This window comes from Capsicum annuum, chromosome 3, assembly GCF_002878395.1.
Source record: "Capsicum annuum cultivar UCD-10X-F1 chromosome 3, UCD10Xv1.1, whole genome shotgun sequence".
Lineage (NCBI taxonomy): Eukaryota > Viridiplantae > Streptophyta > Magnoliopsida > Solanales > Solanaceae > Capsicum > Capsicum annuum.
Genome location: NC_061113.1, coordinates 251097320 through 251111267, shown reverse-complemented (window position 1 = coordinate 251111267; position 13948 = coordinate 251097320). Strand labels below are relative to the sequence as shown.

General features: G+C 34.6%; 2 protein-coding genes across 3 annotated transcripts; one reads left to right on the top strand and one right to left on the bottom strand.

The window, feature by feature from the left end:
* Positions 1-6101: 6101 nt before the first annotated feature.
* On the top strand, positions 6102-8818 carry LOC107855723 (DNA mismatch repair protein MLH1). 2 transcript variants are annotated; one of them, XM_016700729.2, is made up of 2 exons: positions 6102-6272; positions 6441-8818. In XM_016700729.2, the coding sequence occupies exon 2, from the start codon at positions 6468-6470 to the stop codon at positions 8658-8660; it is 2193 nt and encodes a 730-aa protein (XP_016556215.2). In that variant the 5' UTR covers positions 6102-6272; positions 6441-6467; the 3' UTR covers positions 8661-8818. The 2 variants fall into 2 exon arrangements, with proteins under 2 accessions (XP_016556215.2, XP_047265750.1); XM_047409794.1 differs by having other exon boundaries at positions 6131-6272; positions 6452-8818.
* A 971-nt stretch (positions 8819-9789) lies between these two features.
* Positions 9790-13643, bottom strand: LOC107855724 (calcium sensing receptor, chloroplastic). Its single transcript, XM_016700730.2, has 6 exons — positions 12970-13643; positions 12143-12388; positions 11657-11849; positions 10714-10855; positions 10231-10362; positions 9790-10128 (listed from the first exon to the last, which is right to left on the bottom strand). The coding sequence occupies exons 1-6, from the start codon at positions 13222-13224 to the stop codon at positions 9903-9905; spliced, it is 1194 nt and encodes a 397-aa protein (XP_016556216.1). The 5' UTR covers positions 13225-13643; the 3' UTR covers positions 9790-9902.
* Between the last annotated feature and the right edge of the window lie 305 nt (positions 13644-13948).

The following is a 13948-nucleotide window of genomic DNA, read 5'->3' as shown; positions in this document are numbered from 1 at the left end:
GTAGGGAAGATGTTTTGTTTTACATGCGGTATTGTGTTAACTACAAATGGAACTATATGTGAAAAATGTCTTATGCCTGGACGACTCTTACCAACGATATGCATGATTTCTTTCTTAGATTGCTTAATTTGAACTTTAGTTCTAGAAATGTGTCATCTATTATCGTTTCAAACATAAAAAAGATAAGAGTTTTAGAACGTACATCCCTAATGATCTCACTGAATTATTGACTTGCTAGCAGATAAAGACTTATTGTATATGTTCTCAAAGTACTTCTCTACCGTTATTATGCACTCATGATTTCTTTTTTTTGTTCAAAAAATAGAAATATGTTATACACAAAATATGCATCATCATTACAGAAAGGGAAGTGCAAAAAAATGTCCTCAAAAACTAACTGAAATAGGTCAAATTCACTTGTTGTTATTTTCTTGGCTCAAAATATCCTCTAACTAGTCAAATAATTCAAAAATATTGTGTTGGGTTTAAGATTAAAGTGTGAATGAAAAATGAAAGGCAAAAATTGAGATAACACCCAAAAATGGAAAGTCTACTAATTCTCCCACATTGGTGGGAGAAGGAAACTTTTAAGTGTTTATATTTAGGAACACTTACTCCACATGGTAAGCGAGGCAAGAACCAAGAGGTGCCTCGCGCAGTTGTCTTCGTCGCTCACTAGGCTCGAATTTGAATTTGGATTTAGATTTGAAAAATGATCAATGAGATCTATGTTTTTGTTCAAAATTTGAATTTGGATTTGGATTTAGATTTGGAAAATGATCAATGAGATCTATGTTTTTGTTCAAAACTTATTTGAACAATCCAGTTTTTGCAGTGTAGAAACAATTGCAGAAAGGATACACCTTTCCGGCCACTACAGTCAGATTGTTAGGTCATTTTTCCTTGAAGGAAAATTCTGTAATATCGGGTCTAAGTTTTTTGTAAAATTCTGAAAACACACTTCTTTGAAAAGTCATTTTGATCTTGTGTTGAAGGTGTTGCATAACTTCATAAGTGTTATTGTTTTATAGTTGAACTTGTGTTGAAGTTGTTGTGACGAAATACAAATTTTGTGTACCCAATAATAACATATTGTTCCTACTAACGGCTGCCCCAAAATAAGGAAATAAGCCAATTTTGCCCTTGTTCTTTTTTTTTTTTTTTTTGGGGGGGGGGGGGGGAGTATGAAACATATAACAACATATTAAAATAAGTAGCCATTTTAACAAATAAAAATCAATGATATATAATTTTATTCCTTCTGGTTCCTTACACATTATGTATATGATCGTATCTTTTATTTCTAAATATTTCAAGGGAAAAATTGAACAATTTTACTTTATTTTTGGAACAATCATTAGTACAAAGGATACTTTTGGATTATTTTGCTACTTCGAGGACATTTTTTAAGCCAAAATGTAACGACAGGGACATTCTTGAGCCAAAATATAAAGGAAGGGGTGGCCTAGTGGTCGATGATGTGGGTTAAGCACCATGAGCTTTCAGCTTCAATTCTCAGCAAAGACAAAAACACTAGGTGATTTCTTCGCATATGTTCTACCCTTAGTAGATAGAATTACCTGGTATCTGTTGCTGGTGGAAGGTGGCAAGTATCCCATGGAGTTAGTTGAGGTGTGCAAAAGTTAGCCCCGACACCAGATTATTTAAAAAAGAGAAGTTGTGCCATTACAGTACTTGGTGTTTCCAAATACGTACTATATGTAGTCTCAATAGTGAAAATAGTTCTTGATCTGTTTGTCTGAAGAGTTTATACAACAAGCAAAGGAGTAATTGTTGAGTACACAAATTATTATAAATATATGCTAGATGTCATTCACAATATGTGTAAAGTTTTTTGTTAAAGAGACTATATTTTTAAAACCCAACTTGTTGAACACTATTCCAAGTGATTGGAATAAGTTTTTCTAAACTGAAAGATGATTGCTTGGCTTTGATTTGGCATAATATTTCTGTGATGGAGATCAATGAGTTGCTATTTACTCTGTTTTTCTTTTTCTGGTGAATCTATAGGAAGACATATCTTAACCGGCTTGTAGTTGATAAGGCGGCCAACGATGATAACTCTATTCTCGCACTACTTTCAGTCACTATGGAGAACCTTTTTTTATCTACTGTATGTGCGTACTTGTAGTTTTATTCGCTAAATCTTGAGTTTTTAGGGTTTCGATATGGATAATATTGATTGAACTAAGATTTATAGTGAATATTACTTTTTGTAATTGATTCTTTTGGTCGCTTAGGTTAACTTTGAGGTATTATTAATATTTTTTTTTTATATTTTCTCGATAAATTTTGTGGATTGAGTTATTTTATCTTTGTTTGAAGATTTGAGGGATATGATCTTAGTGTTTCTATAATTTGGGATGGTGATGTTGTGACAGTGCACGAAATGCAGCATTATTTTCTTAAAGAAGAAGCTGACAAATATTGACAGTGGAAAGAAGAGAATATATAGTTTTTGATTGTTTAAGCTTCAGCAGATCGACTCACTCATTTCAATTTTTACTTGAATTCTCCGTCGATGAGATAATAGCAACTTCGAAATGTTATGTCATTAAGGATATTACTAGGGCTTCACACCTTTTTGACAACGAAATTGAATCATAAAGGTTTCGACTTCTCTTTGTTTTGCCCTACTCATGTTATTCTGTGTTTGTTGAATGCTTTTATTGTGTTTTTTTTCTCAATTTTTGGACTTTACTTAGGAGATTGGCTAACTAACTTGAATGGCGAATTATAAGGAGGAAGCTAGAGTTGAATTCTTTCAAGGAAGAGATAAAGGAGAACCAAGAGCAAATTCAACTCAATAAGCAACTTCCTTATTTGGTCGGCAACTTTTTTGAAGTGAGTAATTAGGTTTTCCTTAGTGAGTATTCTTATTGCTTTGACACCTATCTTTATCAAGTGATATTTATAAAAACAGATTATACTTTTAAGAAAATTAAGTCCAACAATCAACTTACTTATCGAGTGCTTGGTTGCAATATATTGAGGTGAGTAATTAAAGTTTTGATAATTAGCACTATTTCTCTTATTTTGAGCTAAAGGTACCTAGAGTTATGAATGTTGGTATATGGTTATACAACAATCTGAATAATTCATGTATTGTGGTGCTGCACCCAGCATCATGTGTGCAATGCTTGCACTTACATTAGTTATGGGTCTCATGATCAAATGGTGCATTAAATAAGTGACAATTTTACATTGCACACACACAATTTACCTTTTCTTTTATAGGAAAAGTTCAAATGTATAATAAAAGAGGAATTGAAGAAATCATATCAAATGACTTTTGCCAAAAATATGAAGATTTTGTAATTCATTGAAGTTTTCAATATACACTCCCATGTGGTGTAGGAATTAATTGAGTTAGGGAAATAATATTAGCTGACTGACTTGCTCTTGATTTCTTTTATCTGTAGGATACTCTTTAAATGAGTAATGACACTTGTGTAAAGTGTTGCTCCCCCCTTTCAATAATATTTATTTACTATATTAAAATAGATATCCAACAATATTTGTTTAGTGTGCAAAATCAATGGATGATTTGTCAAGTTTTGCTCATTTTACCCTTGATATTAAATATTAATTCATTCTCAAATGCATTTTCTAAAGAAATATATTAATTATATTCAAAGGGTGATGTGGTCAAATTATCTTTATTAGATAAATTTGTTGCAAGTACAAATTTCATCCCTCCTTTAAAATAGAAAGAATCTTTTTGCATCATTAACTAATAATGTAACCACTAACCATCAAAAGAATTGTGTAGGCTTACAATAATATTAAAATTTGAATTTTAAAACCTTTATATATCCGAGTTAAGAATATTAACGTGAGAGACACGTGCAACGCACGTATCTTAAATTAGTATATTAAAAGTGTGAAGACGTTTAGAAATGTTATTTGAACTTTTTTCTTTATTAAAATAATTTGCAATGGACAAAATAGTCTTTTCACTTTTTTTTAATTATTATTTAATCTCTTTATAATATTGACTCCTAAAGTATATTGAATCATGACTTTAATATATATGGTAAGACTTTTTTCTAAATTAGGAGTTTTAAATATATGGGATCATGACTTTAAAATATATGGTAAGAGTTTTTTCTAAATTTGAAGTTCTAAAATATATGACAAGAGATAGTTTTTGTTTTGTAATTGATCTAGGTTTAGCTGTTGAATTCACACATATTCATTATAAATGTACAAGTCCAGACGACACTTCGTCCACCAAAATACATCCAAGGAATTTTTTCTTCGATTTTTTTTGGGATTCTTTCTACCAATTATTGATTCATTATAGGTTTAGTATTTTCTTTGTAATTAATCCAAAATTATTTTAGTCATTGTAAAAAGACTTTCTCTAATTTTTTATATTTATGTTTATAGTGGTTAGATTTAATGTGTACGATATTTACTTATGAAAATAATTAGATTTTCTATCGTATTTATTCTTTATTTGGGATGAGTATATTATAGATTCTAAAATAAATATTGTTAATGTGATTCTCCTTTAGGATCATGTCTCAGGTGAAGATTCAGTGTCGGGTCTCAGGGTGGGTCTTGAGTTAGGAGATTGGATCAGATCTAGGTTCAGGAGTTAGGGCCGAGTCCCAAATGGGGATTCATGGGGCTCCCAGGTAAGGATTCGGGCTTGAGTCCATGGTAGGCATTAGAGGTCCTGAGTTTGGTTTTAGGTAAAGATTCGAGGTCAGGTATGAATCGAGATTTGGGTTTGGGTCCTTGGTTGGTATTCGAAATTGGGTCTCAGGTCAGGATTTAGGGTCAGGTCTGGGTCGATATTTGGGAGAAAATTATTTAGAGATTGATAATTTTTTTAATTATTTGCTTTGTCTTAATTTATGTGGTATAATTGAAATTTTGATCAAATTTATTTTTCCTATTGTTTAAATACATATAGCATGTATTTTAACGTCAATTGCTACCTTTCAATAATATATTTTTCTTATGGATATATTTTTATTGATCGATGCGAGATACACGTGCAAAGCACGTACACTAAGCTAGTTATGAAATAAATATATGAACAAAAAATTGAAAAAAATAATAATACGTTGAAATATCAATTATTTAATATACTACTTCAAAAGAAAAAATATATTTTAGAGTTTTGATGACGACACTAAAATATAAATCGAGGGATGTAAATTATTTCTAGCGTCCATCTCTAAGAACGTGATGGAAGAATGAAATAAGCTATAAATTTGGTTTGCTAACTCGTGAAATATCTAATCTCCATTTTATTTAATCTTCTAGCCAACTAATGACTTTGTTTGACACTATGATTTGTTTGTTATCGTGACAAATCACAATTTTCACTTGATTTTTCTCTCAATAGTTTTTTCTTTATGTAGGTATAATTTTGATAAAAAAATATTAACTTGAATTAAGCCTTAATAAAAAATATAACTAACATGAACAAAAAATAAATAAATTTAGAACAGGAAAAACATATATTAAATTTACTCGTAATCGGCATGAAGTCTCGTTTGCATGTTTACAAAAATCTTTTTTCATCTACATAAACATATTAAAGAATAAATTAATAACGGAAAAGGGCTTAAAATGCCGTTCAACTATATAAAATAATATAAAAATGTCCTCCGTCTATCTATTAGGTCTGAAATGCCTCTTCGTCTAGCCTACTTTTCCCTTTTATTTAACAGATTAATTTATCCCAATTTATTAATGACGTAGCTTCTTTTAATTGATCAAAAAATAATTAATAAAACTAATTAATGACCCGACCTGCTAAACCTAATTCACCCATACCTAATAATCCGACCCGCTAATAATAAAACATAATAACCTGACCCACCCCATCCAAACCTAATACTCCCTCTGTTTCGAAATAAGTGAATTGTTGGCTATTTATTAGTGTTTTAAAATAAGTGAATCATTGAATTTTTTTCAAATTATCTTTCTGATTTGACAATCAATTAACTTTTAAAAAAGTATTTCAAGGTTAGTTTAGGTAAAAATAAAAAATTATATTAAATTTATGTATTTAATATTTTTTTTTTAATTTATATTTGTGAAAATCTAATAATTTATTTATTATGAAACGGAGAGAGTCATTTAAAAAACAATCCCAAAATCAGTCAGCTCTTTCCCCAATTTTTCTCTTCTTCTTCCTCAAAAAAATTTTTGTTTTCAATGAAAGCATAGCGACTTGAGTAAAATTCTTGAAGATCTCAGTTCACAGAAGTAATTTTATTCATATTCAAGTAAGAATTTCTTTATATTTTGGTATTTTCAGTTAAGATTTTCTTTTTGTTTTCTTACATTATAGCGATTTGATGTATATTGGTATTTCTATATTGTTTCATGTATGATGTGTTTGTTGTGGTCACGATTTGAAAATCCTGCAAATACACTCGGGACTTTCCCTTTAGGCGGCAAACAGTGCAGAATCCGTGAGCATGGAAATTGAAGAGGCAATTAGTGAAGCGGAATTGGAAGATAAACCCATTCCGAAGATTCAGCGGCTGGAGGACTCTGTAGTGAACCGGATCGCGGCTGGCGAAGTTATCCAACGGCCAGTCTCTGCCGTCAAAGAACTCATTGAGAACAGCTTGGATGCTGATTCCACCTCTATTTCCGTTGTTGTTAAGGATGGTGGTCTTAAACTTATCCAAGTTTCCGACGATGGCCATGGTATCCGTTACGAAGATTTGCCAATTTTATGCGAGAGGCATACGACTTCGAAGCTGAGTAAATTTGAAGATTTGCAGTCGATTAGGTCGATGGGATTTAGAGGAGAAGCCTTGGCTAGCATGACATATGTGGGTCATGTCACTGTCACCACCATTACCGTTGGCCAGTTGCATGGATACAGGGCCACATATAGAGATGGTTTGATGGTGGATGAACCAAAAGCTTGTGCGGCTGTCAAGGGTACCCAGATAATGATTGAAAATTTATTTTATAATATGGCTGCGAGAAGGAAAACCCTTCAGAATTCTGCCGATGACTATACAAAAATTGTTGACCTTATTAGTAGGTTTGCAGTTCATCACACACATGTGAGCTTCTCTTGTAGAAAGCATGGAGCTGGTAGAGCAGATATTCACACTCTCGCTACTTCTTCAAGGCTTGATGCAATTAGATCGGTTTATGGAGTGTCAGTTGCTCGAAATCTGATGAAAATTGAAGTTTCTGATACTGGTCCATTAAATTCAGTTTTTAACATGGATGGTTTCATCTCCAACTCTAATTATATTGCGAAGAAGATAACAATGGTGCTTTTTATAAATGATAGACTCGTTGATTGTGGTGCTTTGAAGAGGGCAATTGAAATAGTCTATACTGCAACATTGCCTAAAGCATCAAAACCTTTCATATACATGTCGATCATTTTGCCACCTGAGCATGTTGATGTGAATATACACCCAACAAAGAGAGAGGTAAGCCTTTTGAATCAAGAATTCGTCATTGAGAGGATCCAATCTGTAGTAGAGTCAAAATTGAGAAGCTCCAATGAGTCTAGGACATTCCAGGAACAGACATTGGAATTTTCTTCATCCAGTCCAATGGCCACAATTAAAGATTCCACTAAAGATCTGTCTCCTTCTGGGATAAAGTCACAAAAAGTGCCACATAAAATGGTACGAACAGATACTTTGGACCCTTCCGGAAGGTTGCACGCTTACATGCAAATGAAGCCTCCTAGTATTTCAGAAAGAGGTTCTTTCTTGAGCTCTGTGAGGTCTTCTATCAGACAAAGGAGGAATCCTAGTGAAACTGCAGACCTCACTAGCATCCAGGAGCTTGTTAATGAGATTGATAATGATTGTCACCCTGGTCTATTGGATGTTGTTAGGCATTGCACATATGCTGGGATGGCGGATGGGATTTTTGCTCTGCTTCAACACAATACACTCCTTTATCTTGTTAACGTGATTAACTTGAGCAAAGAGCTTATGTATCAGCAAGTTTTACATCGGTTTGCCCATTTCAATGCGATTCAACTGAGTGAACCAGCATCAGTACCTGAGTTAATAATGCTTGCTCTGAAAGAAGAGGGTACAGATCCAGAAGGCAATGAAAGCAATGAGCTAAGAGGAAAGATTGCCGAGATGAATACAGAACTGCTCAAGCAAAAGGCTGAAATGCTAGAGGATTATTTTAGTATTTATATGGATTCGAATGGCAATATATCTAGACTTCCTGTTATACTGGATCAGTACACACCTGACATGGACCGCCTTCCAGAATTTTTACTTTGTTTGGGAAATGATGTTGACTGGGAGGATGAGAAAATTTGTTTCCAGACAATTGCTGCTGCTCTAGGAAATTTTTATGCCCTGCATCCACCATTATTGCCTAATCCCTCAGGTGATGGCTTGAAATTCTACAGAAAGAGAGTGCTTTCAAGTGGTTCAGAAGGAACTTCTATTGAAAACATCGAGAATGGTACCATGGAGGCTGAAATTGAGGAGGAATTACTTTTAGAGGCCGAAAATGCCTGGGCTCAACGTGAATGGTCAATTCAGCATGTTCTGTTTCCCTCCCTCAGACTCTTCTTCAAGCCCCCTACTTCCATGGCTACAAATGGAACTTTTGTTCAGGTTGCATCACTGGAAAAGCTCTACAGAATTTTCGAGAGATGTTAAGCGTAGAACTTTTTTTCAGAATTTTGACTCTAATTCTTGGTTGCATGATACTAAGTAGGCGTTTGGCCGTAGAATTTCTTATCTTTTATGTTTGTTATATTGATAGTTTATTTTGCGTACCGTACTAGTTTATATACACTTATCCTTTGGGTTTGCTATACTGGTATCGGTCCTAAGCCCGGGGGTCTATCGGAAACAGCCTCTCTACTTCACCTGAGGTAGTGGTATGGTCTGCGTACACTCTACCCTCCCCAAACCCCACTATGTGGGAATACACTGCGTATGTTGTTGTTGTTGTTAAGCGTAGGAGAACATCAGGCATCTCATGCAGATTATACAAGCTACAATAAATCATATATTCAGTGAAGGGGAACATGGTTGCAGATTACCTAGCTAATGAAACAGTGGAGAATCAACAAGTCAGAGAATACAGTAGCTTCACACAATTAACAAGCACAGCCAAGGGGTTGATTTGCATGGACAAGGCGCTGGTTCCTAATTAAAGGATTAAAAGTAAACCAATTAAGAGTACTGGAACATGACCCAGAGAATGGAATTCTGGCAACAACAGCTAGGTAGCAGGTGGAATTGGAGGAGATGTAAGAATGAAGAATGGAGAGAGAGTGATAGTTGATTATTTTTAGTAGGGGTTTTACGATTAGGGCCATGTTGGGCTGAGGTTCTTTCCCATTTCAGATTTGTATTGGAATAGTGAGTTAATTATGAAATAAAATGGTCCTGGGACCCAAATGTTAATTTTAAAAAAAAATAGGAAGAAGTTGTCTGGAAGAGGCACTGTTCACATTGCAGACCAAAGACCTGGGCAAATCCAGTGTAGTCTGTACCTAAATACCAAATATCTTAATTAGGACAAACATGAAATTAAAAAAAAATAAAAAATTGTATGTGTCCTTATCATCATTTTAGGATCAACAGAGATTATAATATCTATTTCATCAGAAATAGTCTCTCTAGCTTCAAGATACAGGTAAGATGTGTGTATACTTTATCCTCCTCACTAGTCCACTTTATGGGATTACACTGACTATGTTATTGTTGTTGTATAGTGTTATTTCATGTCGTATAGAATTTGAAAGCATGCAGTGACGTGCCAAAACAAGTGAAGAACTGAGACAAGAAGATAGTTCATTCATTAGAACTGATCAAAGAATAACAGCAGGCTATCTTTAAGAATTCAAACTATACTATGGCCAATTTGTTGGTCATTACAAGGGAGACTTGTTAATCTGAAAGCAATTTAACAGTTCCCGTTGTACCAAAACGTCTAGCCCCTGGAATGACTCTTGATGGTGATAAGATTTCCGCGAAAGAAAAGTTGTACGAATCTGTTCCCAGCCGACTCTGCAACCATCCCCTGCTTCCGGAAAAGCCATCAGTTATGATCCACGAGTTCTTAAAGCCAAAGCTCGTCAGCGATTTAGCAACTGTTTTAGCTGAATCAGAGTACCTGAAAAGTTTTTAACAGAATATCATTGCTAACTAAATATATGCATACGTTGAATCAAGTGTGACGTTCAAGTAGATTATAGGAAAATTTAGAAAAACTCACGAGTCCATTATCACAATGTTGGACCCCTTGTTGATCTTCTTGAGGAATGATATCTTCAGAGCCACTATTTTGGCTTCCACTTTCTTCGGATTTCTCACAAGACTCCTTACTTTACTTGGCAAATCTTCCAAACTGAAATATAACAGGAGAACATATGCAGAAGTGTAAACATACACATCGTAGATCTTTTTCATATCTTCCCCAGGAAGTTGTGTTAAATGATTTAATGCACAAAAAAAAAATAAAAGACGAAAGCAAGTAATCTGTTTAGTCTTATTTTTGTTATTACGCATGTCATTCTAATCTATTTACCACGACAAGTTTGTCTCCGAGATATTAGCAATTATTTGAAACTTTAGAATGGCAGTGGAAATACAACATGATGCACGTAATGCTAGAACACAGTTCATTATGTTTTCTACTTTTCGTAGAGGATAGCAATTCTACTATGCAAGAATATAAACTTGAAGAAACTCAACTCACGGGATTTGGATCATCTTGTTTTTAGCACTAGATGGAAGACGGGGAATTCCAGCCTTATCCTTGTCCTTCTCTGTTCTAATATCAATCAAGACGTAATTTTTAGAACACATATTGTCCAGTGTTTGAGCAGGAGTTAGTTCACCTGGAAATTGCATTCCAAATCTTACTTCCCAAATTTAACAGGAAAATGAAAATGGGTAATAGAGCTACAAACAACTAACTTGGAGTCAAGATAATGCTATCAAAACAAATTGTGAACACAATTTCAAGTATGATAATGATTTCAGTCACTCAAGATAACGGAATGAACCAACCTACCAAGCCGATCTGATTATATACGGGGAGGGAGGAGGCTTATGGAAGAAGCTTGTGAAAAAGTGATCTTTAGTTTATTTGAGAAGGCGATCACTTGCGTAGCGCCGCCAGCTGCGCCAATATTAAAGAGATGCATGAAATAAGCATCATTAGTGCCTTCAGGTCATTGAAGTTTAAAAACTGTTAGTACTTTCATACTTCCATCTTAGTCTAATTAACTATTTACCCATTCTGGAGAATGGAATTAAGACATTCTAAAGCAAACCGGTTTTAAATGCACGACTGATAAACACAAGATATATGCATTTTTTCCATTTGTACCATCATAGAATTGACTATGTTGAAGACAAATGAGCATTTGCATTTCTCATCTGCTAGGTATTGGTTCTTGTAACAGAGAGGATTTCATCGAGAAGTTTCACAATGTAATAAATATTATGATTAGAACCATTGGGAGTACTATTTTTATGTACTTTAGGAGATTCCTCCCGGTTGCTACATCTACTTTCCAATGCTCCAAAATTATGCTTAAGAGTTTTTTTGGGTTTACATTAGTACACCTTTCACAATGGTCTAAAACGACAAAATTAAGGGAAATAAACAAGAGTAAGAAAAGCCATCCAATTACCCTTGTAACCACGAAAGCTGAAAGAGAGAGCGGAGAAGACAGGGGGAAGTAGAAGATATGCCAGAAATAATGAGCCACCAGCCACTGCAATAACAGCTGGATCAGTTGATGAAATGGTTTCAACTGTGGATGAGGCGATTGGTTTAGCCCCTTCGATCACCTTGGATGTCTGTTGAGCTGCATCAACTACTGTCTGCAACCAAACAATCATTTATCTCTTAAAAGTGAATACAGAAAGACGAAACTCAAATACAACAACACGAGAAGTCCACGAATATCACTATCATGGACAAAAATAAGAACAAAGCACTGAAGACTGTTTTGTTCTATATCTAGTGCTAGTAGCTTTATCAACCAAGATACCGTTTCCTCCCACAATTTATCTGGCCAAAAAGCAACGTAACGGATAGCTGGAAAGTTATTCACATTGTACAGATGAATTTAACTGACTTAAAGCCTGTGAAACAAGAACTTTTATAGCCAAACCTTAGCTGCAGTCATCACTGGCTGAGAGTCCATACCAGCACTCTGGATTGCCTCTTGGGCTTTCTTAGTGGCATCAGATATGACAGGCGAAGCAGTCTTCAAAACTTCTTCTCCTGCCTGTTTTACTAAAGGCAATGCTGCATCGATCCCGGGCTTCACAAAGTCAATCACTGGCCCAATCACTTTGCTTGCAGTATCAAAGATGTTCGAACCAACCTCTTGAGCTTGATTAACTGCCGATTCTACCTGGAAAGAGGAAGCTTCCAATAAATTGCTAAGAACTAAGTATCAGGAAATACGCAACTTTTATTCACAAACACAACACAGATCTTCGTGGAACTGTACCAGTCACTGCTACTCCCTCCGTTTCAATTTTTTGGCCTGCTTTTATTTTTAATCCATTTTTTTTTTTTTAAAAAAGTTAACTTCCTTTTAGGCAATTCCTAGTTCCAGCTCTAAACACGACATATTTAAGACCACAAGATTAAAGAGCATTTTGATACATTCATTCCACGTATCTTTAGTCTAAAGCTACAAGATTAAAGAATATATTGGTACATTGCATATATCTTTGCCACGAGATTCAGAAGCATTCAAAACCATATAAACCTACTGAAACTAAGAAAATAATACATATGATGTAGAATCCACAATCATCCAAGTGAAAAATTGTCAAAAAAGTACCAACATTAATTTAATTAGACTATCACGGTAAATAAATTTAAAGTAAAATGCTCAAATATGCCATCTAACTACGTCATCCATTAAAAGTTTGGCTCATCGATGGGGTTTCAAGAAAATACGGAGGAAGCTTGTAAGTTGTTTACCTGATTAAGGGAAGAGACGATGTCTTCCTTGGGTAAGCTGATAGCTCTAGCTTCATGAGTGGCAGTTAAGAGAGGAAAGAGGAAAAGAGCAGTCGATGTAGAGAATGAAACTGACAAAGATTTTGTAGTGAACTCAGGTTTTTGTGAGAGTTTAGGCAGACTAAACTGTTTAGGTACTGACGATGACGACGACGACGAGGAGGAAGGGGGTGGAGGAAGTGGTGATTTAGTGGTGGCTGAAGCTCTAAGTGCCATCACTTATTCAGTCAGCCTCTTTGCCACTGCTTTCTTGGTCTGCAGACACTAGTGTCTTTCTGAACTAATTGCGTTTGTCTTACTAAGGTTTGGTTTATGTTGTTATAGAGATGATGGGCAATGTGTGATGAAAAATTGAGGAATAACTCAATGGTTGAATTTGATTTTCGTGCTTCTTTGGTCCTTATTATCCGACGTGGTCTTACAAAATTCTGATGAAGCCATAAGGATGATGACACGTGGCTCATAAGATGAGAAAAATGTAGGCACTTTTCATCCTTCTACATTTTGCTTATTACTAGTAGACAGTTGTACTTGGTGCTGAGATCAGTAGTACAACACTTTTTAAACCTTTCATTTCTTTAAACAATAGTACAGTACAAGAACATAATCATCAGTGTAGTTTGACGAGAAAGAATTAATCAGAGTTGCATAGTGTTAGAATCCTAAGTTTGCTGCCAATAGGCGCACTAAACACGTTGTAAGATTTGTAGCCACTCTTCTTTTTTTTTTTTTTTGGCCATCTTATCCAAAACAAAGTCAACAAAATATTCAGCTATCTAAGTTTTTCACTGATGTTTGGTGGCAAAAGGAATTATCAGAATTCATTGATACAACTTTAGTTTTATCAGAAAATGTTCATGTGTCTTGTTCCCTTTTTCAAATCTTTAAAGTCAGTGAGATGAACATGACTCTTTTTAAAAATAAATGGTCGTATGAGGAT

Bases quoted from the DNA above. Each gene is read 5' to 3' on its own strand.
- LOC107855723 (XM_016700729.2), top strand. From the start codon at position 6,468: ATGGAAATTGAAGAGGCAATTAGTGAAGCGGAATTGGAAGATAAACCC.
- LOC107855724 (XM_016700730.2), bottom strand. From the start codon at position 13,224: ATGGCACTTAGAGCTTCAGCCACCACTAAATCACCACTTCCTCCACCC. The intron at 11,850-12,142 runs GTTTGGCTATAA...GTTTGGTTGCAG, and splicing joins CAGTGATGACTGCAGCTAAG to ACAGTAGTTGATGCAGCTCA. The intron at 10,129-10,230 runs GTGAGTTTTTCT...AAAACTTTTCAG, and splicing joins AACATTGTGATAATGGACTC to GTACTCTGATTCAGCTAAAA.